Source organism: Brettanomyces nanus, chromosome 4, assembly GCF_011074865.1.
Source record: "Brettanomyces nanus chromosome 4, complete sequence".
NCBI lineage: Eukaryota > Fungi > Ascomycota > Pichiomycetes > Pichiales > Pichiaceae > Brettanomyces > Brettanomyces nanus.
The window spans coordinates 806,618-833,453 of NC_052377.1; the positions used below are offsets into that span (position 1 = coordinate 806,618).

The window sequence follows — 26,836 nt, forward strand, 5'->3', positions numbered from 1 at the left end:
ATAACGGTTCGATCGTTGAATTGTGAGTGATCGTCACAACTTATCCAGAATATTTTTTGGGAGGTAATTGATGAGTTCAGTAAATCAAGTCCTATATTTTGAACGAACTAACTTCCATAGTAACAGACGGTTGTTAGAATTAACATCTACAGAGGACATATAAACTACTTATTTTCGAGATCAGTTAAGTCAAACTTAGAAACATATGCGTTCTTCACACTGGCTCCTTTCTGGTCGGACTTTTCACGATATGGAAGATCGCTCGAAATGACGTTGTTTTCATCATTGAAACCCAATAGTTTACTTTTTTTGGCATTTTCTCTTGCAAAAATGATTCGGATCGAAACCAAGATAGCAAACTTCAAAACCATGACAAGACTATATGAACAATCCAACCAGGAAAGTAATGAGGAAGACACTCAATATCAATTTGGTATGGATGATACGTTGTTGGCCGGCTTTTGTACTCCATGTAATCCCACCATAGCCTATCGCTATTATTTCTACTTCTTTCCGCAAGGATTAATTACCAAAGACAGAAACCTATTTAGCATGGCCGTTACGAAGGTCGATTCAATAATAGCTGGATGCTACATCCATTGAGTAAGGATTAAAATTGACAACTATATGTAAATAAGTTAGGTGAGATTTGAAGTAAAACACCCCCATACAGTCACCGTTTACAGTTTTATATCAATTTTCTAACAAAGAAGACACGTAACGCGTGAGTGCCAAACACTTTTCTTCCTCTAGTCTATTGCAGACCAACTGTAGGCCAACAGGACCCCCTTCAAACTTTTGCAACTCCTTGGAGTAGATTTCATGGACCTGCCTATCAGTATCAGAAATAAAATGATTTTTTTTCATTGGCTTATCGATATCAGTATCGCATCTAGTTACAGGAAACGTCGAAGCACTGTAATCAACAACGTTCCATACAGAAGTGTAGGGTTGTGGCGGCACTTTATCCATGAGACATGCAGGAAATGCAGATGTCGGGATGATAATAGCATCTAATCGACCTCCTTCGTATCCTGTATTCCAATAATGAAGATATTTCTGAACCAAGGCAGTTCTAGTATGTTGAAGCGCCCAAAGTTCCGAGACTGGCATATCGCGGCAATTATCAAGATGTATGTGGGGGTCCACAGGCTCTTCAGACTTCTCTAAGATATCTTTGATTGTCTTGAGGCCATTAGCATCGTAAAACGGGTAGATTGTCTTCCTGATATCATCAAAATATTCGCAGGGCCAATCAATAACATTATGTCCTTCAGCTTTGAGAGCTTCTTTGACGATATATAAACCTCTTTGCACTGGCGGTGTGACAGTGGTGAGACCATCAGATTCCATAAATGCTATATTCAATGGAACCTTATAATTTATATCGTAAGATGAATAAGGAAGAGGCAAGCAACTGGCATCAATATCCAGATAAGGCTTCGCATCAATACAAACCCTCAATGAGTACTCGACATTTTCAATCTTCGAAGATATGATTCCGTACACAGTACGAATAGATTCCTGACCCGGTTGGCCAGATTCCGTGCCATAGCAGGGGAACCTTCCAAACGAAGGTTTGATACAATAGACATTATTAAGAGCTGCTGGATGCCTCACTGAGCCCCCTATATCAGAGCCGATACCAAAACAAGAACCTTTCAAGGATGCCATAGCACCTTCTCCTCCCGAGGAGCCACCCACGTTAAGATATTTCCTATTGAATGGATTTAAAGTTCTTCCCCAAAGCATATTGGAAGTCTCGGCAAACATAAGACCAGAAGGAACGTTGGTTTTGCAAATGATGATGCCACCCAATTTCTTCAATAGGGTAACCACAGCTGAATCCTGAACTGCCTCTTTCTCGGCCAATCCAACGAGTCCCAAAGACGTAGCCAAGCCTGAGACATTAATATTATCCTTCACAGAAATAATCACGCCATGAAGGGGTCCCACTAAACGTTGCTGCTCTTCAACAAATGCATCCTGCTTTCGGGCTTCCTCAAGGGACTCCTTGAATCTCACCTCGGTTATACAGTTCACCAATTGATGAGCAAGAGTAGATCGATGACAAAATGCTCTCACCACCTCCTCCGCAGTTAGTTCTTTAGCAAGATAACGATACTGCAATTCGGAAATGCTATAATTGGTGATTTGTTTCTCTCTTGAGGTCATCAAGGCACATCTATCCAAGTAGCCAGTTACATCATTCAAATCATCAACACTGGGAAGCTGGTTGTGAGGAGCCAGATACTCCTTGATAAGCTGCTTTTGCACTTCTAATTTAGACTTCTTAACTTCAATCCAGGTCATTTTTATGTGGCAATTTAAAATGCTTGTTAAACAAGATTAATCTCAAAAGCTCAGATGCTTGATTTTTATCCGAGGGCCTTAAACAGAAAATGAAAGACCATGAAAGATTAAGGAAATGCGCATGCGATCATCGGCAGTTCGTTTCCGTATAATAGCAGCTATTATTTCCTCATGAAAAATCCACGTTGAAAAACAAGCACAATAGATTTGAGTAAGTAACTTGGCTGTGTACCGGAAATAGAAAATCTACGGATGAGTATTCATTATTATTCCTAGAAGAGATAGTATGATATCGCACACAGTAAGCCTTGCAAAACTTCGAGTATATTCCTTTGATAATTGAAAGTCAAATCTTAGCTTATTTCAACTTCTGCACCATGATAAATTGTTGCCAAAAAGCTAGAATAGGGTTATAAGGTAAAAAAATAATAATAAATTAAAATAGTTGAAACGAGATATAGGAATAAATCAATACAAATATCTGAAAGCTGGAACTTCTCTGTCAGTCAAATCAGCAAATTCGATATTTTCAATATGAGGTTCCGCGTAGGATGGGTCACTTTCGAGCTTGTCTCTGCGCTTGTTGTCATAATAGTTGACAAAGAACAAAGCAATTAAACAGAATAATGAGAAAACATAGCAGACAACTATTGCAACCTTAGCAGAGTGATATTTGGGAGCCTCGGAGGTGACGAATGTTTGAGGACCCACCAAGTTACCAACACAATAACCAATCAAAAGTATGGCCTGAGAAGTAATCTTCTTAGAGTAACCTAGTGTGTTCGCACTAAACAAAGACAAGAAGCAGATCATACCAATAGGAGACAAAGAATAAAGATACAAACCCGCTAATTGGGCACCTGTGTTGGAACAAAAGGCCAACATACAAGAACCGGCAATCACCACGACTGTAATGAAGGAAGAAATAAATATTCTCTGTGGGAACCAGCCCACGAATAAAGCAAAAGCGATCAAACCAACCGTTTCCACAGCACCACCTGGCATTCTCATAAGCAAACTCTTCTTTGGACCATATCCCAAGGAGTCAGACAATAGGATGGACATGAAAGAACCAAGACCACCGTTTGGAATATTTGATGAGAAAGCATAGAAAAATCCTAGCCAGGTTCTTGGATCCTTCATAGACTCCTTAAATTGGTACCACTTCCACTTAGGACTTCCATATCCCTGTTTACTATCCTTAATTCTTTGTAAAACCAAAGACTTCTCTCTCTTCTTCAAGAACCAAGCATCAGGTGGATTGTCGGGAATGTGAAAGTATAGAATTCCTCCTAGAACCATGGTCATCAAACCAGTGACAATAAACAAGACCCTCCAACTACCAATCGCATAACCTGTAGTATGAATGAAGCAACCATATGCAATTGCGCATCCAATAATGGTGCCAAAACCGTTATTGGAGTAGTAAACAGTTGTTCTGAGAAAAGATTCTTCTTGCTTGTACCATTTAGATGAAAGTAACACAAATGCCGGAGTCACAGCTGACTCAAGACCACCAAGAAGGATTCTGCAAAGTAACAATGTTCCATAAGAATGACATGCAGCATGACAACACAAAACAATACCCCAGGCGATGATACATATAGAAGTAGTCTTAATTAAGGGGTATTTTTGAAGACATCTGGATATAGGGAAAACGAACACCAAGAAAGAGAGGTAGAATGCAGTAGTAAGCCAGGAATATTGTTGACCGTGCATTGGAATATCTGTTTTTAGCCCCATAACAGCCGCAAAACTCAATGTCGATTTATCGATGTATTGAGTTCCAAAGATCAAACTGATCAATGGAAGGATGTACCAATCGATTTTACGCTTCAACTTATTATACTCAGATTCTGTGACATCGGAAATGACTTCCAGATTTTGGACATACTTTAGAGCCCGATCGCCACTATATTCAAAGTCGACGATAACTTCTCCAGACACCGGAGAAATGAAGGATGTTAAAGGATGAACGGACTCGACCGCCGATGACTTTACAGCTTCTTCACTTTTATCACTCATCTTGGATTGATATGCTCGCTATTCATTATTACTCATAACTAATTCGAATGAAGAAAACTAGTAGTATTTATATTTGTCTTATCAGATAGTCTTTACCATTAAATATTTATGACCTCACAGAGAGAGTCTTACTATCTGAAGAATGATAAAGTAGAGATCTTCTTATCTTCTCGTAAAAGGACATCCATCTGATTTAGGCAGTTCGGAAAACAAGATTAAAGCTCTACAAAGAAAACCATAATATTCACTTTAAGTAATCATTTTCAAAAAGAAAGGGGAACGTAGGTCGGAAAATAGCAGATGCAAACACGGGAAAACTAAAAAAAGAAGAAAGAAATCAACACCTCCAATAGTTTTCAGTGGTAAGGTAAGAAAAGAAACGAGCGGAAATAACGACTCTTCAGCGATTGGGCTACAATTGTTTAAAATAGGAAAATTTGCGATCAGATAAGAAACGAAATGGGAAATTGTTTAAAAAAACTTCAAAAAATGAATATCGGGCATGAAAAGCCGCAGCAGGGCTTCTCGGTTTCGAACTCCCGAAATCCACTGATGGAACCACCAATACAGCGAGAACGTTGCACTATGGGGGATAAAGATTTCAAAAATTGAATGGATGAGTGAATATATACATTGAAGTCTTTCTTGGGACAATTCAGAAACAAACGAGAGGAGTGTCAAAAAATAGCTACGAACTATTCATGATGGAGCAACTACCAGAGATTAATGAAAAGGATTGTTTGGAATTCTTGTCAAACTTTGTCAAGATTCCATCACACTCGAAAACACCAGCGGAGATCGATGCCATCAAGTACGTGACGAAAGCCATGAAGGATATAGGCCTTGATGCATCAAATGTCGGATTCAAAGACAAAAATGATGGAATGCAGCGGTTCGACTCTGTTGGTATTTGGAAAGGTACTGGCAAAAAAGAGGGAGGCAGGAAGCTACTTTTTAACGGTCATGTGGATGTTAACCCTGTCAGTGAGGGCTGGACTGTTGACCCATATGGAGGTAAATACGATGATAAGTTCATTTATGGTATTGGCGTGTCCAACATGAAATCTGGATGCTCTTCTTACTATATGGCTGTGAAGACCTTGAAAAATGCAGGCTACAAAGTCTCTAAGGATGTAACTTTGACTTTTGTCGTCGGTGAGTTGCAAGGAGGTGCTGGTACTGTGGCCCTCATCGAACAAGGTGTGGTTACCAAAGCGACTGCCGATTGCTTCATAAACTGCGAGCCTACTGACGTGGTTGCTTTAACCATGCATGCAGGCTCTGCAATTTTCAGTGTAAATGTGATTGGTGACACCAGACATATGTCTAAAAGAGAGGAGGCCACAGATTCTATCTTGGCTTCCATGGATGCAATTGACAGAATGACTGACATGACGTTCTCTCATGCCAAAAGCAAAGTTCATGAATCCATCAACAGATGTCACATTGGTACGATTAGAGGTGGTTTGGGAAGAAAATACGAGGACTGGAGACAGCCCCAGGTTGCCGATTTTGTCACTTTTGAAGGAGCAGCCAGGTATGCTCCAGGTCAAGACGTGTCTATCGTGCTAGAAGACTTAGACACTAAAATGAAAGAAACTCAGAAGAAGTATCCGAAGATGAAGTACGAATTGAGCATCGTGAAAAGAGATTGTATGCCACCTTATGAGGTTGATCCAAAGGCACAAATTGTTCAAACTTTGAACAAGCACTACAAGTTCGTGCGTGGCTACGAGCAGCCCACAGGTGCAATAAAACCTCCTTGCTTTTATGGAAGTGATGCCGGTCACCTTTACGAAAAGTTGGGCATGGAAGGTATTGTTTGCGGTCCAGGTGGCAAATACAATACAATGCCTGATGAAAGGGTTGATATTCCAGATTACTTGGACACTATTAGGATTTTCATGCGAACCATTGTTGAAACATGCGGCGCATATAAAGAGTAGGAGTGCTGCAAATAAATCTATAAAGCTGAATTTAGCCATGGAGTAATCAAACTTCTATCTTGTTCCGACCATTTTACATGTACATTTTTTATTAATTAAAATGATACTCCTTTTTTTTTCCAGGGAGTCAATTGTCAATTCCTATAAGGAAAAGTCTTACATTTGCTGACTCACTTATATTTCTGCAAACAGACGTTTTCCAAGCACTTTGGTTGTTTAGCAGTTTTGCTAAGTCATCGATTCATGGTAAAAATGAAAGCCCGTTGTATATCGTTACATGTTCACTTTATGTGAGTCTTCAGGTTGAATTGCTTTTGTTTTGAGCCTTTCCCGAATTCCAAGCAAGTTTTAACCGCTCTCTCCTATCGAAAGAGCGCTACTGGTTTTTTATCGGACCAATAGAATAAGAGTATCAAATGTTACTAATTGTTAACAAATCTAAATATATTGTTTCTTTTTATTCTTCAAATTCAAGGCGATGAAAAAAATCCCAACTAGCCCAGAAAGACATCAAGGTTAGAGCAAAGAGATATCCTCTATTCTATACCTCGATGGATAACCACCATCACCACTAATTTCATGTATATATGATCTGTCGAAAATGTCTGGTAGTTCTCTAATAGTCGATGATTCATCAACTCCAAGACCGGCAACAGGCAATAAGCATCGGAAGGCATGTGCTAATTGCATAAAGAGAAAGGTCAAATGTTCGAGTGAACGACCTTCATGTAAGAATTGCTTAAGTTCGGGACGAAAATGTTTTTATACACCGTATGAGAAAAAAATAAGTGTTCTTTTATCGAAATACCAGGGTATGGAGGCGACGATATCTAAGCTCAAAAGCCAACTTGATGGAATGGCACAGCTGAAGACTTTGAGAGAAGATTTGCGTTCTTCCAAATTCAGCCCCAACACACCCATCAGCTCCGACCGTACAGAAATAACGTCAGGATCGATCTTAGTGTCCGGCTCGTCTGATGGAATAGTCAGAAAATTGGAGGAGATGCAGAATCATCATCCTATCGACTCAAAGGTGGGGAATAACATGACTCCTTTGCAGAGTTCCAGCGAAATGAAGGATCAAATAGATAGATGTGGCAGTATAGTTCACAATCTACTGAAGTCATTGTCCTTGGAAGAAGCATTTCAGCTTATAGATCAGTGCCATTTCTTTCTGAACGATATTTATTTTCCCTACGATGTGAACTTGATGAAATTGAAGTTGAGAAGGGCTTATCGCCCTGTTTCAAACTTTGCTCCTTTCTTACAACAAGAGGATTCTTATTTCAAACCTTTAGTACTTTTGACTTTTGCGTTGGGAAAGAGGTATTTTGGAGAATCAAATGATATTATTCAATCATTGCTGTCCTACTCTTTACTGTTGGTGACACCGGTTACTAAATTGAAGCAGAAAAAGGATTCCTATCTTTTGGTTTCCGTGTACACCATGGCCAGCTTTTATTTCAGATCCATCAATCTGGAAGAGGATTCAATTATGTATTCTAACTTATCATTGCAGTATGCTGCACACCTCAAATTGCATGAATTCGAGAAGTTGGAACTTTTCGAAGGGGAATTGAAGTCGAGAATTATGTGGGTTTGCTTTGGTTCAAACCGAACCTTATCAGCTAAAATGGGCAATCCATTCATACTATCGTCGCAGCAGATTTCCAGGCCACTTCCTCATTTGATCTCATACGACGAAGACGGTACTATGATTTCTGATATAAATTTAGGCCATGACATGTGCCCTAACGAGAGTGAGTTTAGAGCTTACATAGATTTGACTTGCATTGCAGAAGAGATTTGCAAGGTGATATACTCAAATAGTTCCTCTGCCACTTTGACATCAAATCTTGGTAACATTATTCAGCGGCTCATATCGTGGAATTCCACTCTCCCTGATAATTACCGGTTTGATAGGACGTTTAATGGCAGGGAAAAGAAGCATAAGCGGCTGATCTGTTCTCTGCATTTGAATTATTGCTTTTGCATTCATCTTACTACCATCCCTATCTTGTACAGTCTGGTCGAGAAGAAAAAGTACCATGAAAAGGCTCTGAATATCAATGAAAACCTGACAGAACTAATTACAATCTGTGTTAATGCTGCTGAGATGACCGTGAATGTTCTTTTGAGCTGCCATAAAGAAGGAGCGCTTGCAATATTTGGGGTGATGGACTTGGACTATATTTACAGTTCTTCGTTGTCATTTTTCATGTGTGGCGATGTTCTTGGCTTACAGTATGTTCAAAACAGGAGACTACTAGATTCATGCCTCTTCCTATTGAAGGAGATGGCAAAATCTGGCAACGAATGTGCGCAAGCCAAGTATGACAGATTGCAAGATCTAATCGAAACATACCGAAAGCAGAATCCAAAAGCAACGGTAAAAATTGAGCCAGGACCAGGTGGAGATCAAATACTATCTGGGACGGCACACATTCAGCCATTGGGACTACAGGATGAATATGAGACTCTAGTGCCCGAATCCTCATGGTTTATGGATCCTAGAATTGTTGAGACTTTTCAAGGATTAACAGATGATGATCTCGATATTTGGGAGAATGGTTATCGTAACCTTCAGCAACTTGATTCTTATTGGGATAATTTCCAGAGAAGCCTTTTTAACGGTGATGTAATGTGAAAACAGGATAATATATAGAATGGGAACTAGGTAACTTATTTAAATTAATGGGATCCGAAGGACGACATTCAACCAATTTGATATGTAGACAGCTAATCACCATCGTTGTGGGATTCCGTATCTGAGGTCTCACTAGAAGGCTTATTGCTACCGTCATCAAGGTCATTTTCAAATTTCAAAGGATTGTGAGTGGAACCAATGGACTTAATTTCAGCCTCTATCTTCGGTTTTGGGGAAGAATTGTTGTCTGGTTCCACTGATTTATCTTCTTCCTTTAGTTCTGTTGGTTCCTCTCGCTCATTCACTGGCGTTGGTTCCTCTGGTTCCTCTGGTTCCTCTGGTTCCTCTGGTTCCTCTGGTTCCTCTGGCTCCTCTGGTTCCTCTGGTTCCTCTGGTTCCTCTGGTTCCTCTGGCTCCTCTGGTTCCTCTGGCTCCTCTGGTTCCTCTGGTGCCTCTGGTTCCTCTGGTTCCTCTGGTTTTTCTGTTTCTTCGAATTCAAAATTCCAGGACTCTTCAACGACTATACCAAACTTTTTGGCGCCCAAAGTTTCATCACTGACTTCAACGGTATTCTTTAGGATCTCGGGTAGCCTTCTCCCTCGGGGCCCTTTGGCTCTGCCTCTTCTTCTATCCTTAACCGATGATGCAACAATCTGTTGACTGGCCCCTTCGGATTCAACAGCAGGTTCAGGCAGATCACTTATGTACATGTTAGAAAGAACCATGCCAGGAAGAGGTATACCACCCCTTGGCATTCCCGGTAAGTTGTGACCCAGCATTTGATTCAAGTTTCTAGCAAAGGTGCCGATAGTATGAGTAGTGCTTTGAGTTGCCAAAGGACTATCTTCATCTAGCTTTTCCTCACCACTTGAAGTTACATTATTTTCTTTGGGTCTGTGGCTAGGAACTTTCGGAGGAAGATTCTTGCCTAGTAAACCAAGATCCTGCTTCTGCTGCTCTTGAAGCATCTGCTGAAACTGCGCAATTCTTGAAGAAGGCTTCTTCGGAACCCTTGGGGGTATTTTTTTTTCTTTTTGAGCATTAGCAAGTACACCCCCAGCTGTACTGTCTTGCAGGGTCTCTGATTCCTCATAGTTCTCCAAGAGCAGATCCTTTCCGTACATATCAATCAAGTTATCATAAGGTAAGGAAGTATCGGTATTACTGCGTGACACAGACTGTTCAACAGTAGATGACTTCTTCAATGGCCTGGTAGGCGGAATTGAAGGGCTCTTCTTGGGGTCTCCTGGAAACTCACCTGCAGCATTTAGTTGTTTCGCCGACTCTTTGAGCACTGCAAGTGTTGGATCTTCTGAGGCTCGGCTTAAAGTATTCTCGCCCGTTTTAAGCGGAGAGAAAGAAGGATCAAATATTGCCTTGTCTTGAACCTTCTCATCGTCACTCTCGGTCTTCTTAGAATCCTCCTCTTCTGCCAAAGCTATATCCGTTTCACCATCGTCGACCTCAGGAGTCTTTATTTTGGTTTCATGCTCCTCAGACACAGATTTGGATATACTTGTATCCTCTAATCCATTAGAATCTTTTGTAGGCTCCTCAAGGTTTCCGCACGCATTGATATTCTCCTCATAAGTAGAACCTTTTCGAGTCTCATCTTCTTCAATTCCAGAAGTGGACTTTCTTTCTGGACGTCTAGAGGGAATCCTGGGGACCTCCAACACTCCTGTTGGCCCTAAAACTTCTTTTTGATCATTGGGAGCCTCTCCCTTTTGCGATTCTTCGGACTGTTTGACAGAATCTAAGCTCGTAAAGGAGCCATTACGGCTTATAGGTGAGTTCTTCAAAGCAGGCTCAACACTCCCGGAGCTGGATATATTGCCACGAGGTCTGTGTGAAGGGATCGTAGGAATTTCCGCAGTTTCTGAAGTTTCTGGTGGCTCTAGTGGCTCCAGTGCTTCTGGTTGAGATCCAAGTCGATTGATGTGGGGTCTCTGAATGACGTGTTAGTAGTTGCAATCAAATGCCAATTGGCTGCAGAATACTTACATGCTTGGGTAATTCTGGTGTAGGATCCATTATAAAAGTAATGATACTCTCTCCTTAAGGTTGTATTCAAGCTAAAGTAGATGCTATGATAATAAACAGAGGGGCCACCCAGTCTCTCTCTGCGTCTGCCGCGTCCAGACTGTAAATAAAATTGTTCACCATTCGCTCTACAGTGCTTTATGACCCGATAATTTAAATCACTTCATTTTCTCACTACGTAATAACTACCATGAACTAGCGCTAAATCATATATTCATTGAACTATGGAAGAGACAACCCGAGGCGAACCAAACAGCAAAGCCAAGCCAATCACTTCTAAACTATAATCAACCGTAGTTCAATCTAAAGACGTCGTTCAAGACATAGTAAGAACCTGCTTCAGGAATCAAGTGAAAGCATTGAGAGTACCTCTGAGGGTTTTGCTCGTCATCAACCACCAATTCTCCGGTAACCATGACAAGGACATCGCCGTTCTCAGAGGCCGGCTGTGCATCCAATGTAGAGATTCTGTGTCCCACTTTTCTGAAAGGAAGAGAAACAAGCTTCTCAACAATGCTTCTGCCTCCTTGAATCTGTGATGATTCAAAAGTCATCATAGAATGATCTCTCTAAATATAGGTTAGTAATCACATAGGGTGGTGAATACATGTGATAATACTTACGTAAAGGTTGCCCAATTGAGATCTATCCTTGTCAAACTGATCATAGTAAAAGTTGCAAAACTGCTGGGCCAATGCATTGAAATCGACCGACATTGTTGTTACTTCTTTCTTCTCAATGACCTTTTAAGGAAAGAAGAGCACATCAATCGTCTGCAAAGTTTTTTTCGTTTCTATTCGGAGTTCACTTCAAGCTCTTTTTCTTTTCTCTTCGACAGACTTAAAAAGCAAGGTCGATCGACCCATCTCCTACAATTAGTACTCTTTTGACAACATCTTCAATCTCTTGTCTAAATGACGGTTCGAGGGCTATAGCGTCTAATTGAGGTGTCAATCTTGTGAAAGGTGGCACTGTATATCCTGGAGGAAGCTGCGTTCCATTTTCGAGGATGCAACAGTCACAAACAGTGCAATCTTCTGATATATAGCAGTCAAGACCAATCAATACTCGGCTTCCTATAGAATTACAATTGTAGATCTTTGAACGGGAGCCAATCATTGTATATGATCCTATTTGTATGATTTTCTCATCCTTCGATAGTTTAATGTCAACTTCAGGTTGAATGTAGGTGGATCTTCCAATAATGAGTTTGCTGTCACCGGAATTAATAGTTACAAGTAGATTACAGTTCCGATCAATTGTAGTGGACCCTTCAATAATCATATACTTCGATCCCTTTACCATGCATGTCTTGTGAATTCTGTTTTCAGATGCGGTTTCTAGCCACTCTGTGCTCATGATTGACAGTGAATAGAAGACTACGATCTCGTAAAAACACAACACTTAAGTCTGTTGTGACAAATGAAGAGCGGAGAGAAAACGGAATCGGATTAAAAAAGAAGAAAAGCCAAGTCGACGACGAGTCGAATCAAAGAAGCTTGAATTCCCCGAGATAAGTGAACAAAACAAGAGAGATATGCTCTTTCACGGAAATTGTATTTAAAGATGAGCCTTGATAGTATACGAAGAAGTTCGACAGACGAATCCACGCAGAGGTCTATTATGTCTTCACAATCTTCCTCAATTCCTGCGTCTTTCACATCGCACTTGAAAACCAAACTAGGAATTGAAATACCTACCATTATAGAAAATCAATTGGGAGAGTCAATTCAGTTCAGAACATCCATACTGTCTGATATAAAAGATCTAGGACCCGCTGATCTTATTCATGTTTCCAAATATCACAAACGCTCCAAAGAAGAGGTCGGCGAGTACTATTACTGCGTTGGCTTAGACACTTCATCAATTATTCAGCCGCTTACGTACATGCAGACGATACTACTAAACGGAAAGCATGCAGGTACTGATAAGCACCCTAATATCGGGACTTATTGCTCCTACAACTGCTTTGGTCATGGTGATTTACGCATTAGATGCACTTTTCCTGGATCTACTGCCCCACTGGTTCAATTTGTTCCGTCTGGTAAGGATAAGATAAGCGTGAATATGGGTTCCGAAGAAACGCAGCAGAGCAAATCAATTTGGAAGGAAACATACATATCTGCTTTGGTCAGAGCACTACTATTTTGTGACTCTACCGATAGGCAGCTTCCTGGAATGTGTAAATTCAACCCTGTTCAGTCCTCTAGGGACGCCAGGCAGGCCGTGATCACCATGTGCCAGCTACTTCCAAGAGGCCCAATGCTAAGTTCCAACGATTTATACAACCAACCGACGCTCTGCAAGAACTATCTTGTGGATGCTCTGCTGAAATTGCTTGATATAGTTGGATATCACGACTTGGCTATCGACGAGATCACTAAAATAGAGAAGGAGAGCAGCGGCAGCCTAGACTTTAGTGTCCTCAAGGTGGACATATTACTAGCTAAGGGTGACCAGACAGCCGCTGTTAGACTGATGCATGAATCATTAAAGGTAAAACCAAGAGATGGCTGGATGTTGGAAATGCAGGCCAGCTTCTTAGTGAGAAACGACCGTTCAGATTTGGCTTTAGTTTCGGCAATAAGGTCTGTTGAATGCCTACCAACAGAATTTTTGTGCTGGATGACTTTAATCAAGGTTTACATCTTGCTGAAGGATTATAGAAATGCTCTTCTAACACTTAACTCCTCTCCAATGTACTCCAACAAGAAAAAGGATATCTACGCAGCTATCAAACCGAAGAACTTTGATTTTCCGTTTCCTCTGGAGGGTAAATTGAAAGATGTGTGGGAGGATTGTGAAAAGTTTGGTTGTATTTCTGGATTTGGAGGTATTATTGAGTTCTCTCCTTCAAATCAGTTCAGGTCGATTTCTGAATTACACGCAGAAGTTTACGAGCAGACGAAGCTCCAACGTACTTTTAAGGAGGCATATAATTTGCTTGCTATTATGACGAGGCGCTTGGGCTGGACAGATCTATTGAGAATCCGATCTGAAATATTTGTTATGGAGGATGAGTATAATGCTTCTGTAGAAGTGGAACAAGAGCGAGAGATGAAGGCAAACATGAATGCTCAAGATAACACCTCGGAGTCAGAGAGAAGGCCAAGATCATATAGTTCAGGAAGGAGCTCTGTGCAATCACTATCGAGAATCTCTTGTAAGTTCAAAAAGAAAAGGTTAAGTGAACGGTGGTTGGACTCACTGTTTCTCATTTTCTACGAAAACTTGAAGAGCGTACTCATATGGGAAAATGAAAGACGCAGTAAAGAAAAGCTAGAGCACTCAGCACTTGAATGGGAACTTATCGGAGATGAATGCTTCAAAGTTAGGCACTACGAAAGCGGCATTCTACCTTTACAAACCTCACTAGGAAGCCGGTTCAGTATTTTTGCTTGCCAGATGCTACTTGAGTACTACGTGCAATATTCCCAGAATCCGGTAGAGTTCAAAACGTTAAATGGTATTGGCAAAACGAAAAGAGAAAGAGAGTCCGAGGCCGCCGGACTTCTTCAGCCTTACCAATTATCAGAGGATCTTATTTTAACGTTGGTTTGCAAGCTAATCAGTTGGAATTATAGGTACTACGGAGAATTTTCGGTGCTCTGCTTAAAAGTTTTAAAGATCTTAATTGATTCGTGTGATAGTGACTCCGCATTGGTGAGAAGCAAGTTGGAGGTGCTATTTGATGAGAGAATCCCTAACGAAAATGTGGGCGACAAATCAGGGGTGAAATCTCCGAAGCTGGAAGGTAAAAGAAGAAGTATCGAGCATCGTCAGGGTATAGCTGGCATAGTTGGCAGATACATTTCGTGGTTGAATCAGCTTGACGAGAATGGCCCATAAAAGTAGATACAGCAATACATATATCTTTACGTAAACGGATGAAAAATTCTCGCGTCCTCCTAAGACATCCCGGAGCAGAGACAAAGAAAAAAAAGGAAAAAGTTCTGCGAGAGAGAAAACAGGAAAAAAATTATGTTACAAAGTTGACAAGATCTGCTGATCACAAACTCAAGGCGGAGCCAATTAAGAGCCAACTGAGAGCTTTTGAGACTAAGAAGATAAGTAGGTTGAGAGCATTGTTATCACCATCTAAAGATTCAGAAGCAGTCAAGAAGCAATAGAAAACCTATCAAAGCACTTTAGTTCCTGACCCTCATCTACTGTCAACGATCTAATTGGAAGCATTACAACCGCATCGTCATTCGTTTTTTTGCGAACAACCTATTACATCAACTAGCTAAGGGAGTTGTTCATGAAATTCTCTTCTTGTGCTAAGTTTTTATGACTTCAATACAGCTCAGTTCGCCTTAGATACACATAAGAGATTACCAAATATTTTAAGGAGAGAAGAAGAACATCAATTCCAAATTGGGGCACGAAAAGGATTCTTGCTCAAAAATAGCATTACACACACCATTAATATGTCGGGCTTTTGGAAGTTTACCAACAGCTATGCATCCAAGGTATCCAAAATATTGGAGCACGATGATTTTACACTTGAAGATCTTTTAGACGAGAGAGAGACCATTCCAGAATTACTTGCTTCGAACTCAAAACTTGTCGAATATTTTCGTCAGACTGATATACTGGAGAATCTGGTGGATTATGTTGTTGGAGATGATGAATATCAGAAGCAAGAGTTACAAGAGCACAAAAATGATTTGGAAGAGCAAGGAGAGCTTTTAATAGAAAAAATGGAGCACAAAGGTCACCAAGAAACCTTAACAGATCTTGAGAATTCATCGCTGAAGGAAAATGATGTTGCAATCGCAGGTCATAATGAAAAGACCTCCTCAGATATTAAGGCGACTGCGGATTCTGACTCTGACTCAGATTCAGATTCGGACTCGGATTCGTCGTCATCATCGTCGTCGTCATCATCATCATCTTCCTCCTCTTCTTCTTCATCTGATGGTGAAAATGAAGAGCTTCCAGAAGATCCGGGAGGGCAAACACTCGAGGATTCAGAAAGTAACTCTAAAATCGATGAATCACCGGACTTAGAACGGCTTGCTGAAGCTGAAGCTGAAGATGAAGATGAAGATGATGACACTAATATAAATGATAATGATGCAGATGGAGATGAAGAAGAAGTTGATAAGGAAACACCTGCTGAGATACATACCCGAAGAGCGCAAGTTGCCGCAGAAATCCTTTCAGTGGATGTCTGGTCCCTTACAGACACATTCATGGAAAACACTATACTGATTAAGAAACTATGGAGTATTCTTGATAAGGAGCCACCTCTACCGATATTTTCCGCTACTTACTTTATGAAAATTAACGAACACCTTTTGGATATGAAGACCCCTGAAATGATACAATTTATTCTTCAGAAATCGGATATAGTTGAGCGATTTTTACATCACATTGATACTCCTCCTTTGATGGATTTCTTGCTTAAGGTGATCTCGACGGATAAACCTGATAGCTCCACAGGGATACTAGAAATGCTCAAAGATCAAAACCTGATTCCATCTCTTTTATCTCTACTAGCGTCGGAGGTGCCATCATCGATACAAAGCTCTGCTGGCGATTTCTTGAAGGCATTCATAACAATTTCTGCTAACAATGCCGAAAGTACCACTATTGGACCTAACGAGCTCACTAGAGAGCTTGTAAGTGAACCCATGGTTAAGCTGCTTGTCAATATGATGCTCCAAGGAGGAACTGGCTTATCAAATGGCGTAGGAATTGTCATTGAGATTATCCGCAAAAACAACTCGGATTATGATCCCGTCCCCGTTGTATATGTAACTCCTGAATCACACCCTCCCATGCCCAGAGATCCTATATACTTGGGTACATTAGTGAAAGAGTTTGCCAAGGCTATGCCAGGATTTACCAAACTGCTTGAAAAAAAGAAAGACAAGACTCTTCTTACCCCATTTGGTGCAATCGAGCCCTTGGGATTTGAAAGATTCAAAATATGTGAACTCGTTGCTGAGTTGATCCACTGCTCCAATATGGCACTACTGAATGATGAAAGGGGGGAGGCTATTGTCAAAGAAAGAGATATAATTAGGAACAAGCTCATCGAAAAACACAAAGAACTCATGCAGGCTGCCGATGAAGACTCTACTGTTTCATGGGATGAAATGGACATCTCACGAGAGATTGAAAACCTACAACTCAACGATGAGGAGGAAAAACCTCAAAGTGACGAAAGCGCCGATAAATTGTTTGAAAATAATGTGAAAGATGACGAGGATAGTGCAAACGCTACTGAAGAAGAAGCCGATAATGACAAGGATGACGAGGAGACCGTGGATGAAAATGACTACAGTGAAGTGGAAAGGATGCTGAGGAAGAATCCTGTTGTAGGCGATAAGCTCAAAATTGCGCTTTACGATAACGAGGTTATTGTGACAATTCTCAAGATGTTTTGCCAGTTTCCATGGAATAATTTTCTGCATAATGTTGTGTTTGACATAGTTCAACAAATACTCAACGCTTCCATAGAAATTGGATACAACCGGCAATTAGCAATTGATTTGTTCGACAGAGGTCGCATAACTGAGATGATTGTTCAAGGGTATAACAAGTGTATGGACTACGAAAATGCTACGGGAATCAGGTTGGGATATATGGGCCATTTGACACTTATAGCGGAAGAGGTCGTGAAATTTATCTCTTTGAATCTTGACAGCACTCTTAAATCTAGCATTATTGACGAAGCTGTGTCTGATTCTGACTGGAAGTATTTTGTGGATGAGATCTTGGTGGATACCAGAAATAAATATAATGCGGTTTTGGGTAATGATGGGGCAGACACCGAAGGATCATGCGGAATTCCATTTCCTGCTAGTGTGATCGATGGAGAGGAATATCAAGATCCTCAGGATGTGGATGGAGACGATAGTAATGATTACTACGATTATGAGCAGGATAATATGAATACAGAGTCTGAAGACCAGGACCTGGATGAAGATCAATTTTCAAGATATATGAGCCAGGAGATGGCGAGCGATTTCAATGACAGAATGGGAGTATCGTCAGATGATGACTCGGAAGAAGAGGAGAAACCAGCAGGTGATGTTTCTTGGAGATTCGAAGGCGAAGGTAATAGCAGTGACGAGGAAGGGCTGGTGGATTCTGAGATTGGAGGAAAACCTTATTATGAGATGGAGAATAAAACTACGACAATTGAAACCAATAGCCATCAAGTTAAGGAAAAGCTTTCTGAGAATGAACTTATAGAGAAACAAATACCTGAAGCCGATGAACTGGATATAGCCGACCATGATCTTGAGAGAGTACACGACGATACTACAGTTAGTTCTGAAAATGAGGAGTACGAAGATCCAAATGATGATGGTCAGTCGTACACCAAAGCGAACCATCCACTGTATCAAGCAGACGGCTCTTTGAACTATCCTATTCTGCCGATGAACTTGCCGCTTCCAATGGATGATAATGATGAACTCTATGACGGTCCCGCCGGTGATCTTGAGGGATTGACTGATTGAATTCGGGTCCTTGCATTAATTTTTTGACCTGTGTTAATATTTTGATTCCTATTTATATACTATATTATATTCATTATTGAGTTAAATGTCATACCAGCAAATGAAAAGTAGGAAAAATCTCCACGGGAGTCTAAATGAAAAATATTGAACAGGAGCGACCGAATTTTAATGTGCAACGCTGTACTTGTATATTTAATAGGCAACGTTTTAGGAGAGTCAGCTAGTTACTGTTGTATAGATTTGATGTCTGCAAACTATTGGACATCTTCTCAACGGGAGAAGTGGCAATTTACTCGAGAAGAGATAGCAATTGCTCGCAATGAGATCAATCAAGTGGAAAAACAAATGTTTGGAGATAGTCCAGCATTAATCGGATGTAAGTATGATATTAACATGCGGATATACCTACATCAGTTAATAGTGAAACTTGGAAGACGTCTTAATTTTCGCCAGATCATTTTGTCAACTGCAGAGGTGTACTTGACGAGGTTTTTGCTCCGGGCGTCGATTAAAGAGGTGAATATATACCTCCTGGTAGCTACTTGCGTATATGTGGCGTGCAAAATCGAGGAGTATCCACAGCATATCAGAACTATTCTATCTGAGGCTCGCAATTGCTGGCCTGAATTCATACCGAATGACTTGACAAGATTAGCTGAGTTCGAGTTTTACTTGATAGATGAGCTAGAATGCTACCTGGTAGTTCATCATCCTTACAATTCACTTATAGAGATTACCCAGTTGTTGAAAAACTACGGAGAGGCAGATTGTCGTCTTGACATATCACCAGAAGAGCTGCAATCGTGTTGGTCCATTATTAATGACAGCTACATTTTGGATCTTCACCTTTTATTTCCTCCTCACATCATAGCCATCTCCTCTCTTTATCTGACATTGATTATGGTGACAGATCTGCCTGGACTGGATACAAATGTCACAGATACGAAACCACAAAAACTGATCAGCAACGTGGTCAGTAACAACAGCAGCAGTAATAGGACCGTCACCGGAAACGCGAACAATAATGCTATTACAAATAGCAACGAAAATGGAAACAGTACTACAAATACCACATCCACCCCTGGAAGTCTTACAGATACCTCCAGAAATGTTAACGGCCAACTATCTGACCGCCGACGAGCTTCTTCGTCACATTCTTCTACAGCTCAAAAGTGCCTCAAGAAAGGAAAACAATCGGATAGCTCGTTGAATAAAGCCCAACTAAAGCGAGGCAGATTCTCCCAAACCTCATTAATACAATTTAATCCTCGTGTAGAGGCCTTTATTAAGTTCTTAGCCGCCTCAAACGTCAACTTAGACGAGATAATCGAGACGGTGCAAGAAATGCTTACCTTATACGACTCCTGGAATTATTACGATGAAGTTTCAGTGAGAAACGCCGCTCATAGCATGCTTCTTGCTTTGAATCGTACACATAACGTGTAAATAATCTTATGGACATAATTAGAGCTACAACGGCCGGCCCCTTCTTCTCTATAGTGTCTGCCAATTTGTTGCGGTACGACTTTGCGATATACGCCCGGAATTTATCATTTTCACGGTTCTCGCTGAAAAATTTATCAGGAAAAAAAGAAAATTTGGGGGAATCGTTCCACCATCGTTAATACGCGTGGATCGTTCAAGACGATATATCGATCTGGAAAAGTGTTATACCTTTTTTTTTTGCCCCGAACTCACAACTTTGGATTAGCTTGTTCCTTACTTCTTCGCTACCATTTATTAGTAACAGCAGCACGAAGATGGTCCAGAACTTTGACATTAGTGATAGGACTCGGACTGAGTTGAAATCGCGTTCAGGAGGGGGAGAAAAAACTGCGGATGGATCAGTGTCAGTCGGATCTAGTGATTCGGAGGCTTCGTCAGATCTTGAGTATTCTGAGAAAGAACAGGTTAATAGACTCGACAATCTTCAGATTGAATTTTCCTTGATTTATGACTTCGCAATTTTTGCATGTACTTATTATCTACATCTGTCTCTGGGCAAGAAGTTTTACGTGATGAGGTACTATCAAGTTGACACAGCTACTTATGGCCGTGGATTGGAGGATGGTTATTTAATGATAACTATGATTGTGAATCTCATGCTCGTGCGCAGCTTTATGATACGATTTGTATTTTCACAGCTGGCTAATCTGCTGGGAATTCATAAGTACAAAGCTGTTCAGAGGTTCAAAGAACAGGGTTGGTCTCTTACTTACTATTCTTGCTCTTGGTGCTTTGGCTTTTATCTTTACTGGAAATCTGACTACTTCCTGAATATGCGCAACGTATTTGCAGGCTGGCCTGACCAGAATCTTTCGTACGGGTTCAAGTTTTTCTACCTAATCGAGACCAGCTGCTATATTCAACAGATGATCGTCTTACACATTGAGGAAAAACGGAAAGATTACTTGGAGATGTTCTTTCATCATATCATAACCTCAATACTTTGTTTGGAGTCTTATCGCACTTGCTTCACACGAGTGGGCCACGTGATCCTACTCTTAATGGACATCGGTGATGTGTTTCTTTCTCTAGCCAAAGTTCTCAAATACTGTGGTTTCGGACGTATCTGCGATGTTGTCTTCATATTATTCATGATAATTTGGATTGTCCTTCGCCATGGTGTTTACAACTACGTTGTCTACTATATCTATTCTTCTGCTTTAGGAGTTATGGAGAATGATTGCTCCAAGTTTTCTCCAGGTTCTAATGAAATCTGTTGCACTCAAGGTAAACTCAATTCATTTGTTGTATTGCTAACAGGTCTACAGATCATCACATGTCTTTGGTTATATATGATCTTCAGGGTTGCTATCAAAGTCATTAGAGGTGCTCCTGCTGAGGATGTTAGAAGTGACGACGAGCAGGTAATTTAACACTGCTGATGTCGATTCTTTCCTATACCTTTCATTCTTACTTTCTTAACTGCTAATTGGTAATTTGACTATTGTAAATACTTAATTAAAACTGATTTCATAACAGTGAATTAATAAAGACTTCACTATTCAAAAAGACTTGCATAGACGCATATCACCATACTGAACAATCCCCACACAATTAAACTCATACAGCACCACTTCAACTTCTTACTCTTGAAAAGCCAATAAGAGGATTCTTCGTTTCCCCCGTACTTATCAAATCTTGCCAACAATTTCTCGTCCGCCGTATCTATCAACCTGTAACCGTAAAAGCCAGGCAAGACATAACTAATCAAAACCCCACCGGTAGCTCCCACTAATGAGAGAATTAACTCAAAGGAATCCAAAATGACGGAAATACAGTACGCAGCAACTAATAGCACAACTGTCATCCAAATGAACCTCGATGGCGGCAACTCGATATCCCTTTCATCGACCTTGTCCTCGTCATCAGCTGTCGCACGTTGCTGAGCAATCTGAACGGCTCCAAGCAATGGACTACCTTCGCCCAAATCTTCAGACACCTTAGATGTTAGTTTGGTCTTTATGGCAAAATATATATTGTTGAAGGAGATCCTTGCAGGGTGGAACATCAAGGGGAACGATAGAAGAACCATCAATACAAGTAACAACCTTCCCAAAGTGGAATAAAAATCATTTCCATACATGAGAATGATATTACCCTTGATGGCATCTCCAAAGTTCAAGTAACCAAATATCGATACTGTAAGAAAAAGCATGGTAATGATTCCCATAGAGATATAAACAATCTTAGAGATTCTGGCCATCGAGGGGTGTTGCAATTCGGCAACTATAGCATACTCATTAGGACAAGTATAAGCAAGAACGATAATACCAAGGGTTTTAAAGACAGGCTTTATACCTCGGGGTTGGAACCAGGAAACAGGTCCCAGGTTATCCACAGGAACGTTTTTGAATCCTAATCCCCATGAATAGAAAAACTGAGCGTATATTAAAACCATTAGGTAAGCAATGGCCACCAACGATATCACAGAGGCGTACTTTAAGCTATCCAACTTGTGCAAAAAGCATAATGGTACAGTGATCACAGTAGAGAGTAACATGTATGATACCCTCATTTGCTGTGCGCTCCAGCCATCAATAGAATACACCAAAGGCATTAAATCTCCAGTTAGAACAACGTAAGAGATCGCAACACCGTAGCATTGTAAGAATATAGCAATGTCGAACAATACACTGAGACTTGGGAAGGTGATCATACAAACAGAGAAAAAGGTGGCAGAACCAGGCCTAATAAACTTCGAGGACATTCCTTGCACTATAAGACCAATACCATTTGAACCAGCGGCCACTATCATTAGTACACTTCCTAAAACAATAGAGTCCGTCTTAAATGCAAACGGAAGCACCAACATACCCGATCCAACTATGGTGTTGATGGTGTTGACAATAGACGAGGACATTGTAGCCCCCGGCTTGAGGCCCTCATTCATTATCAAGAAGGAAAATGCTGATCCCGGTGAAATAAATGGTGGACGGACTAATCACACGATAAGAATAGAGAAAGCAAATGACCAAAAGTTAAGCATCAAGTCGGACCATGCATTTATGCAATCTGTTATCAGTAGTCAACGCTTGCGGCTGTCGAGGGCTAGTTGATCTGCTTCGCCACAACAGCCATAATTCTTAGAATGCCAAGCCACACCCGAAAGAGAGGCTAAACGCGTAGATTCTCATTTTCTTGATGGACATCCCTACACCAAATGTAATCAATGCTGTCCGAGCATGTCACGACAGACGCACTTCCGTAACAGAAACAATAAGCGGATAAAGTCGCAAGGAATACTAAAATACGCGGGGAAATCCCGCTTCAAAGTTTTCATACCCGTTCACATCATAGAAACGAGCCTGATACAAGACCGTTTATCAACTGTTAGCTGAAAAGTGTGATGGGTTCATCAGCTTCACCTCCTTTATCTACATCGGTGTCAAGTTCAGGTATCGGCTCGGGCTGTGCTTCATCTTCAACTTTGGTTTCCGCTTCCAAGCAGCCCATGAATCCTCGGGGCTCCGCAAGACTTCAGCGAAAAAGAAGAATTGTACCAATCGATAGGAGAAAACGTGCCCTATTTTCCTGTGATAGGTGCAAGATTAGGAAGATCAAGTGTCGCAGAATTCAGAATAATGACTTGAAATATGATAACATTACTCCCTGCATTCAATGTTCTAAAGCTGGTGTCGCGTGTACCACTTCGATACCCAGGAAAAAAAGGTTTTATGGACCTATAGAGAATATAAATCTACACTACAGATGCTTATTGGCACTGGTAGCCGGACTATTTCCTCATAACGACGTTTACAACATCGAGGAACTTATCGATCTTGGAAGATCTCTCAAATTGGAGATGCCATCATTCGATTCCTCCACCGAAAATATGGCTTTAAAACCTCTTGATGAAAGCGAAATCCGAAAACACGTAGTTAAGAAGGAGAATACAGATGGCACTGCTGCCCTGAAGTTAGCAGAGCTATCGTTTTTGCCCGCAACTTCTAAGAAGAGCAAGATACTTAATATACCGACGGCTTCGGAAGATTCAGATACTAAAGAAGGGTCAAATTCTTCCCCAATTACTGAACAGCCACAACAGAGTGCATTAGATTCTAGCTCTTTGGCTTTGAGTGCTCCTTCTCTTCCTCCAAATATCAAAACTCGTGCGAACTCAAATTATGATAGTGAAAGGTTGATCATGGATCGCTTTGGACATACGCATTTCATCGGTAATTTTGGTACTGCTTCTCTACTAAATGGCTTGTGCGATATCATCATCAAGAGATCTTCCTACAACAGACATCCGCCCACTTCTACGCAAGATATCAGAGATAGTAGCGTTCAGACCATAACATCTGAGAATGAGCCTGCCTATCAATATCCTACCCATTTATATAATTTGGATACAATCAACGTGGATAGATTCCCATTGATAAATTTGATCGGCAAAGAAGAGGCTGATATCTATGTCGAGGTATTCTTTGAAAAGGTTCACCCCTATTACTTCATATTCAACAGAAGGAAGTTTTCTGAGAGATACCGGGTATTCTGGGAAGAAATAAACAATACCTCAAATGCCGATTGCGATAATGATGAACCACTGCACATCAGTAGCGCCGAAATCTGCTGTATATACATGGTCTGGATTCTTGGAAGACGATTCCAAGAGTTTTCAAATCCATCTGATACTCCCAAAGGGGCGGTATTAGATACAGAAATGATGAATCGGTTTATCGATATCATTAGATTGACGCTGTCCGATGTCGTACTAACACCCACTATCGATGGTATCAGACTTCTTTTCCTGTTCTCTACCTATTTATCTAGTATAAAGGTGAGAGAGAGCGGCTATTGTCTCATGCAGATGGCGGCTATTCAGGCAAAAGGATTGGGTCTCCATCGAAAAGTCATCGTGAATAAGTTTAAAGATGAAAAATCGGACGAGATGAAGAGAATAATGTGGTCGTTGGCTAAGAGCGAAAGTTTATTGTGCTGCTCTCTTGGAAGGGCCAGTGTTGTTCCTTGGGAAGAAATTGATGTTGAATTCCCTAATATCGAGGACGAGACCGATGAATTATTCAAGACTTATTACTTTGAAAGTGTTAAATTGACGAAAATTATCTTTGAAATCTTGGATTATAAAAAGAAGACACAGAAAGAACCATTATCACTGCCAAGCCTTGAAAAGGCATTGACATTTCAAAAGGAACTTCACAACTTTTGGGATAACCTTCCTGAACAATGGAAGGATTACAAGTCTCTCCCTATTAGACGATACAAGCCCAAATTGCACATTCAGTACCATTATTATTTCATTACTCTTACATTGCCTATGTTTTTGCATATTGTGAGTGTTCCGAACTATATCATCAAGAAGGGGGATCCTTTATTAACCTTATTGGTTCATGGTATTCAATCTTCCTTCCGGACTGCTGAATTGGTTACCTATACTGATGCCAACGGATTCTTTAACGGGACAATTTATTATGATGTGTTTTACTGTTACAATGCTATTATGGTTCTTACATTGACATATATTTTGTTTGTTACTTCAAAGAAATCCGGTAAGAATAGAAGTACCATCGATCTGGAATACTTGGACTCCGAATATGGTATCAATCTTCAACAGCTATTGAAGGAAATAAACATGATTAGAAAGTTGATATTGAACAACTTGCATAAGATTGACGGCACCATGAAGCGAATGAGTGATATTATTGAGACATTACTTGAGGATCTTGGTATTATTCAAATTTTGGTTAGAGACTATAATGCTCCAAAGAGCAATGCTAAACGAATCGAAGGTAAAAAGGAGAGCGGACAGACGAGTGTTTCTGCAAGTCTTCCAGGATCTTTCAGAAGATTGAAGCTTCATCTTCATCATGACCGTCATAAGCGCAGAAAAAGTAATGCGATTGCCGCAGAAACACTGAAAAAAGAAGAATCTTTGAAATTATTGCGAGAACACCACAGGTCGGGTGATCAAGTTCCTCAAATGCCCAGAAAACCTCAGCCTGAGCAAAAGGAACTACAAAAGATGCGAGTTCGAAGGCAGCCAGGTACACAGATGACCGCTTCTCGGCCAGACTATTCCACAATGTCCTCCGTATATCTCCCATCAGGTTCCAAATCTGTTTCTGCTACATCTGAAAGTTTTGCCTCTGAGTTTTCGGACATAACTCCAATATCAGGTAGTCCACAATCATTAGCTCTGTCACAGCATCACAACCTTCCTAATCCAAACACTTTTATTCGTCAGAACGTTCTTCCTTCGCAGCCTGCATACGCTCGAGCTTATCAACAACAGCTGCAACTGCAACAACAGCAACAACGACAACAACAGCAACAAGAACAACAACAGCAACAACAACAGCAACAACAGCAACAGCAACAGCAACAGCAACAGCAACAGCAACAGCAACAGCAACAGCAACAGCAACAGCAACAGCAACAGCAACAGCAACAGCAACAGCAACAGCAACAGCAACAGCAACAGCAACAAGAACAAGAAAATAGCATTAATGACCAATATCTGAATGATATGATTGGACCGCCGTTGACATCAACTCATGTGCAATTGCAGTATAGCGCCCCTAACCTCTTTACGAAAAACAACGAAAAGAGTAGGACCAGCTCTATATCCTCATCTTCACACACAAGGGTGTCTCAGTTGGTCGGACAGGAGGCACAGACGCATACTGACTCTGCTGTATCAACTCCAAGTAGCTCCAATATCAATGATGTGCTAACATCAATGGCCTTGAATACAGACTTAATGGACGCATTATTTGGATCAGAGTTATTGAGTTCTGTTTCACCAGACAGTTACTCCAGTCTTCGGGAAGAATGATCTCTTGTCAATAGCTTATTATCAATATTACCCCTGTTTATAATATACGACGCCTTATAAGAACATTCCTTTTAAAGTACAT

The 26,836-nt window shown here is 40.7% G+C and overlaps 13 protein-coding genes across 13 annotated transcripts; 7 read left to right on the forward strand and 6 right to left on the reverse strand.

Moving 5' to 3' along the window:
• Nucleotides 1-164: 164 nt before the first annotated feature.
• Nucleotides 165-371, reverse strand: FOA43_003603 (uncharacterized protein; the record flags this gene model as incomplete). The annotated part of the gene is made up of 1 exon (XM_038923854.1): nt 165-371. The coding sequence occupies one exon, from the start codon at nt 369-371 to the stop codon at nt 165-167; it is 207 nt and encodes a 68-aa protein (XP_038779782.1).
• A 322-nt stretch (nt 372-693) lies between these two features.
• FOA43_003604 (uncharacterized protein) lies at nt 694-2,313 on the reverse strand (the record flags this gene model as incomplete). Its single annotated transcript, XM_038923855.1, has 1 exon — nt 694-2,313. One exon carries the CDS (start codon nt 2,311-2,313, stop codon nt 694-696), a length of 1,620 nt encoding a protein of 539 aa, XP_038779783.1.
• Nucleotides 2,314-2,781: 468 nt separating this feature from the next.
• On the reverse strand, nt 2,782-4,338 carry FOA43_003605 (uncharacterized protein; the record flags this gene model as incomplete). The annotated part of the gene is made up of 1 exon (XM_038923856.1): nt 2,782-4,338. One exon carries the CDS (start codon nt 4,336-4,338, stop codon nt 2,782-2,784), a length of 1,557 nt encoding a protein of 518 aa, XP_038779784.1.
• A 704-nt stretch (nt 4,339-5,042) lies between these two features.
• Nucleotides 5,043-6,284, forward strand: FOA43_003606 (uncharacterized protein; the record flags this gene model as incomplete). The annotated part of the gene is made up of 1 exon (XM_038923857.1): nt 5,043-6,284. The coding sequence occupies one exon, from the start codon at nt 5,043-5,045 to the stop codon at nt 6,282-6,284; it is 1,242 nt and encodes a 413-aa protein (XP_038779785.1).
• A 601-nt stretch (nt 6,285-6,885) lies between these two features.
• Nucleotides 6,886-8,931, forward strand: FOA43_003607 (uncharacterized protein; the record flags this gene model as incomplete). Its single annotated transcript, XM_038923858.1, has 1 exon — nt 6,886-8,931. One exon carries the CDS (start codon nt 6,886-6,888, stop codon nt 8,929-8,931), a length of 2,046 nt encoding a protein of 681 aa, XP_038779786.1.
• A 92-nt stretch (nt 8,932-9,023) lies between these two features.
• FOA43_003608 (uncharacterized protein) lies at nt 9,024-11,141 on the reverse strand (the record flags this gene model as incomplete). Its single annotated transcript, XM_038923859.1, has 2 exons — nt 9,024-10,878; nt 11,137-11,141. The coding sequence occupies 2 exons, from the start codon at nt 11,139-11,141 to the stop codon at nt 9,024-9,026; spliced, it is 1,860 nt and encodes a 619-aa protein (XP_038779787.1).
• Nucleotides 11,142-11,261: 120 nt separating this feature from the next.
• On the reverse strand, nt 11,262-11,690 carry NTF2 (Nuclear transport factor 2; the record flags this gene model as incomplete). The annotated part of the gene is made up of 2 exons (XM_038923860.1): nt 11,262-11,543; nt 11,598-11,690. 2 exons carry the CDS (start codon nt 11,688-11,690, stop codon nt 11,262-11,264), a joined length of 375 nt encoding a protein of 124 aa, XP_038779788.1.
• An 850-nt stretch (nt 11,691-12,540) lies between these two features.
• Nucleotides 12,541-14,823, forward strand: FOA43_003610 (uncharacterized protein; the record flags this gene model as incomplete). The annotated part of the gene is made up of 1 exon (XM_038923861.1): nt 12,541-14,823. One exon carries the CDS (start codon nt 12,541-12,543, stop codon nt 14,821-14,823), a length of 2,283 nt encoding a protein of 760 aa, XP_038779789.1.
• A 581-nt stretch (nt 14,824-15,404) lies between these two features.
• Nucleotides 15,405-18,452, forward strand: FOA43_003611 (uncharacterized protein; the record flags this gene model as incomplete). Its single annotated transcript, XM_038923862.1, has 1 exon — nt 15,405-18,452. The coding sequence occupies one exon, from the start codon at nt 15,405-15,407 to the stop codon at nt 18,450-18,452; it is 3,048 nt and encodes a 1,015-aa protein (XP_038779790.1).
• Nucleotides 18,453-18,695: 243 nt separating this feature from the next.
• FOA43_003612 (uncharacterized protein) lies at nt 18,696-19,898 on the forward strand (the record flags this gene model as incomplete). Its single annotated transcript, XM_038923863.1, has 1 exon — nt 18,696-19,898. The coding sequence occupies one exon, from the start codon at nt 18,696-18,698 to the stop codon at nt 19,896-19,898; it is 1,203 nt and encodes a 400-aa protein (XP_038779791.1).
• A 314-nt stretch (nt 19,899-20,212) lies between these two features.
• FOA43_003613 (uncharacterized protein) lies at nt 20,213-21,331 on the forward strand (the record flags this gene model as incomplete). Its single annotated transcript, XM_038923864.1, has 1 exon — nt 20,213-21,331. One exon carries the CDS (start codon nt 20,213-20,215, stop codon nt 21,329-21,331), a length of 1,119 nt encoding a protein of 372 aa, XP_038779792.1.
• A 125-nt stretch (nt 21,332-21,456) lies between these two features.
• On the reverse strand, nt 21,457-22,848 carry FOA43_003614 (uncharacterized protein; the record flags this gene model as incomplete). The annotated part of the gene is made up of 1 exon (XM_038923865.1): nt 21,457-22,848. One exon carries the CDS (start codon nt 22,846-22,848, stop codon nt 21,457-21,459), a length of 1,392 nt encoding a protein of 463 aa, XP_038779793.1.
• Nucleotides 22,849-23,760: 912 nt separating this feature from the next.
• On the forward strand, nt 23,761-26,754 carry FOA43_003615 (uncharacterized protein; the record flags this gene model as incomplete). Its single annotated transcript, XM_038923866.1, has 1 exon — nt 23,761-26,754. The coding sequence occupies one exon, from the start codon at nt 23,761-23,763 to the stop codon at nt 26,752-26,754; it is 2,994 nt and encodes a 997-aa protein (XP_038779794.1).
• Between the last annotated feature and the right edge of the window lie 82 nt (nt 26,755-26,836).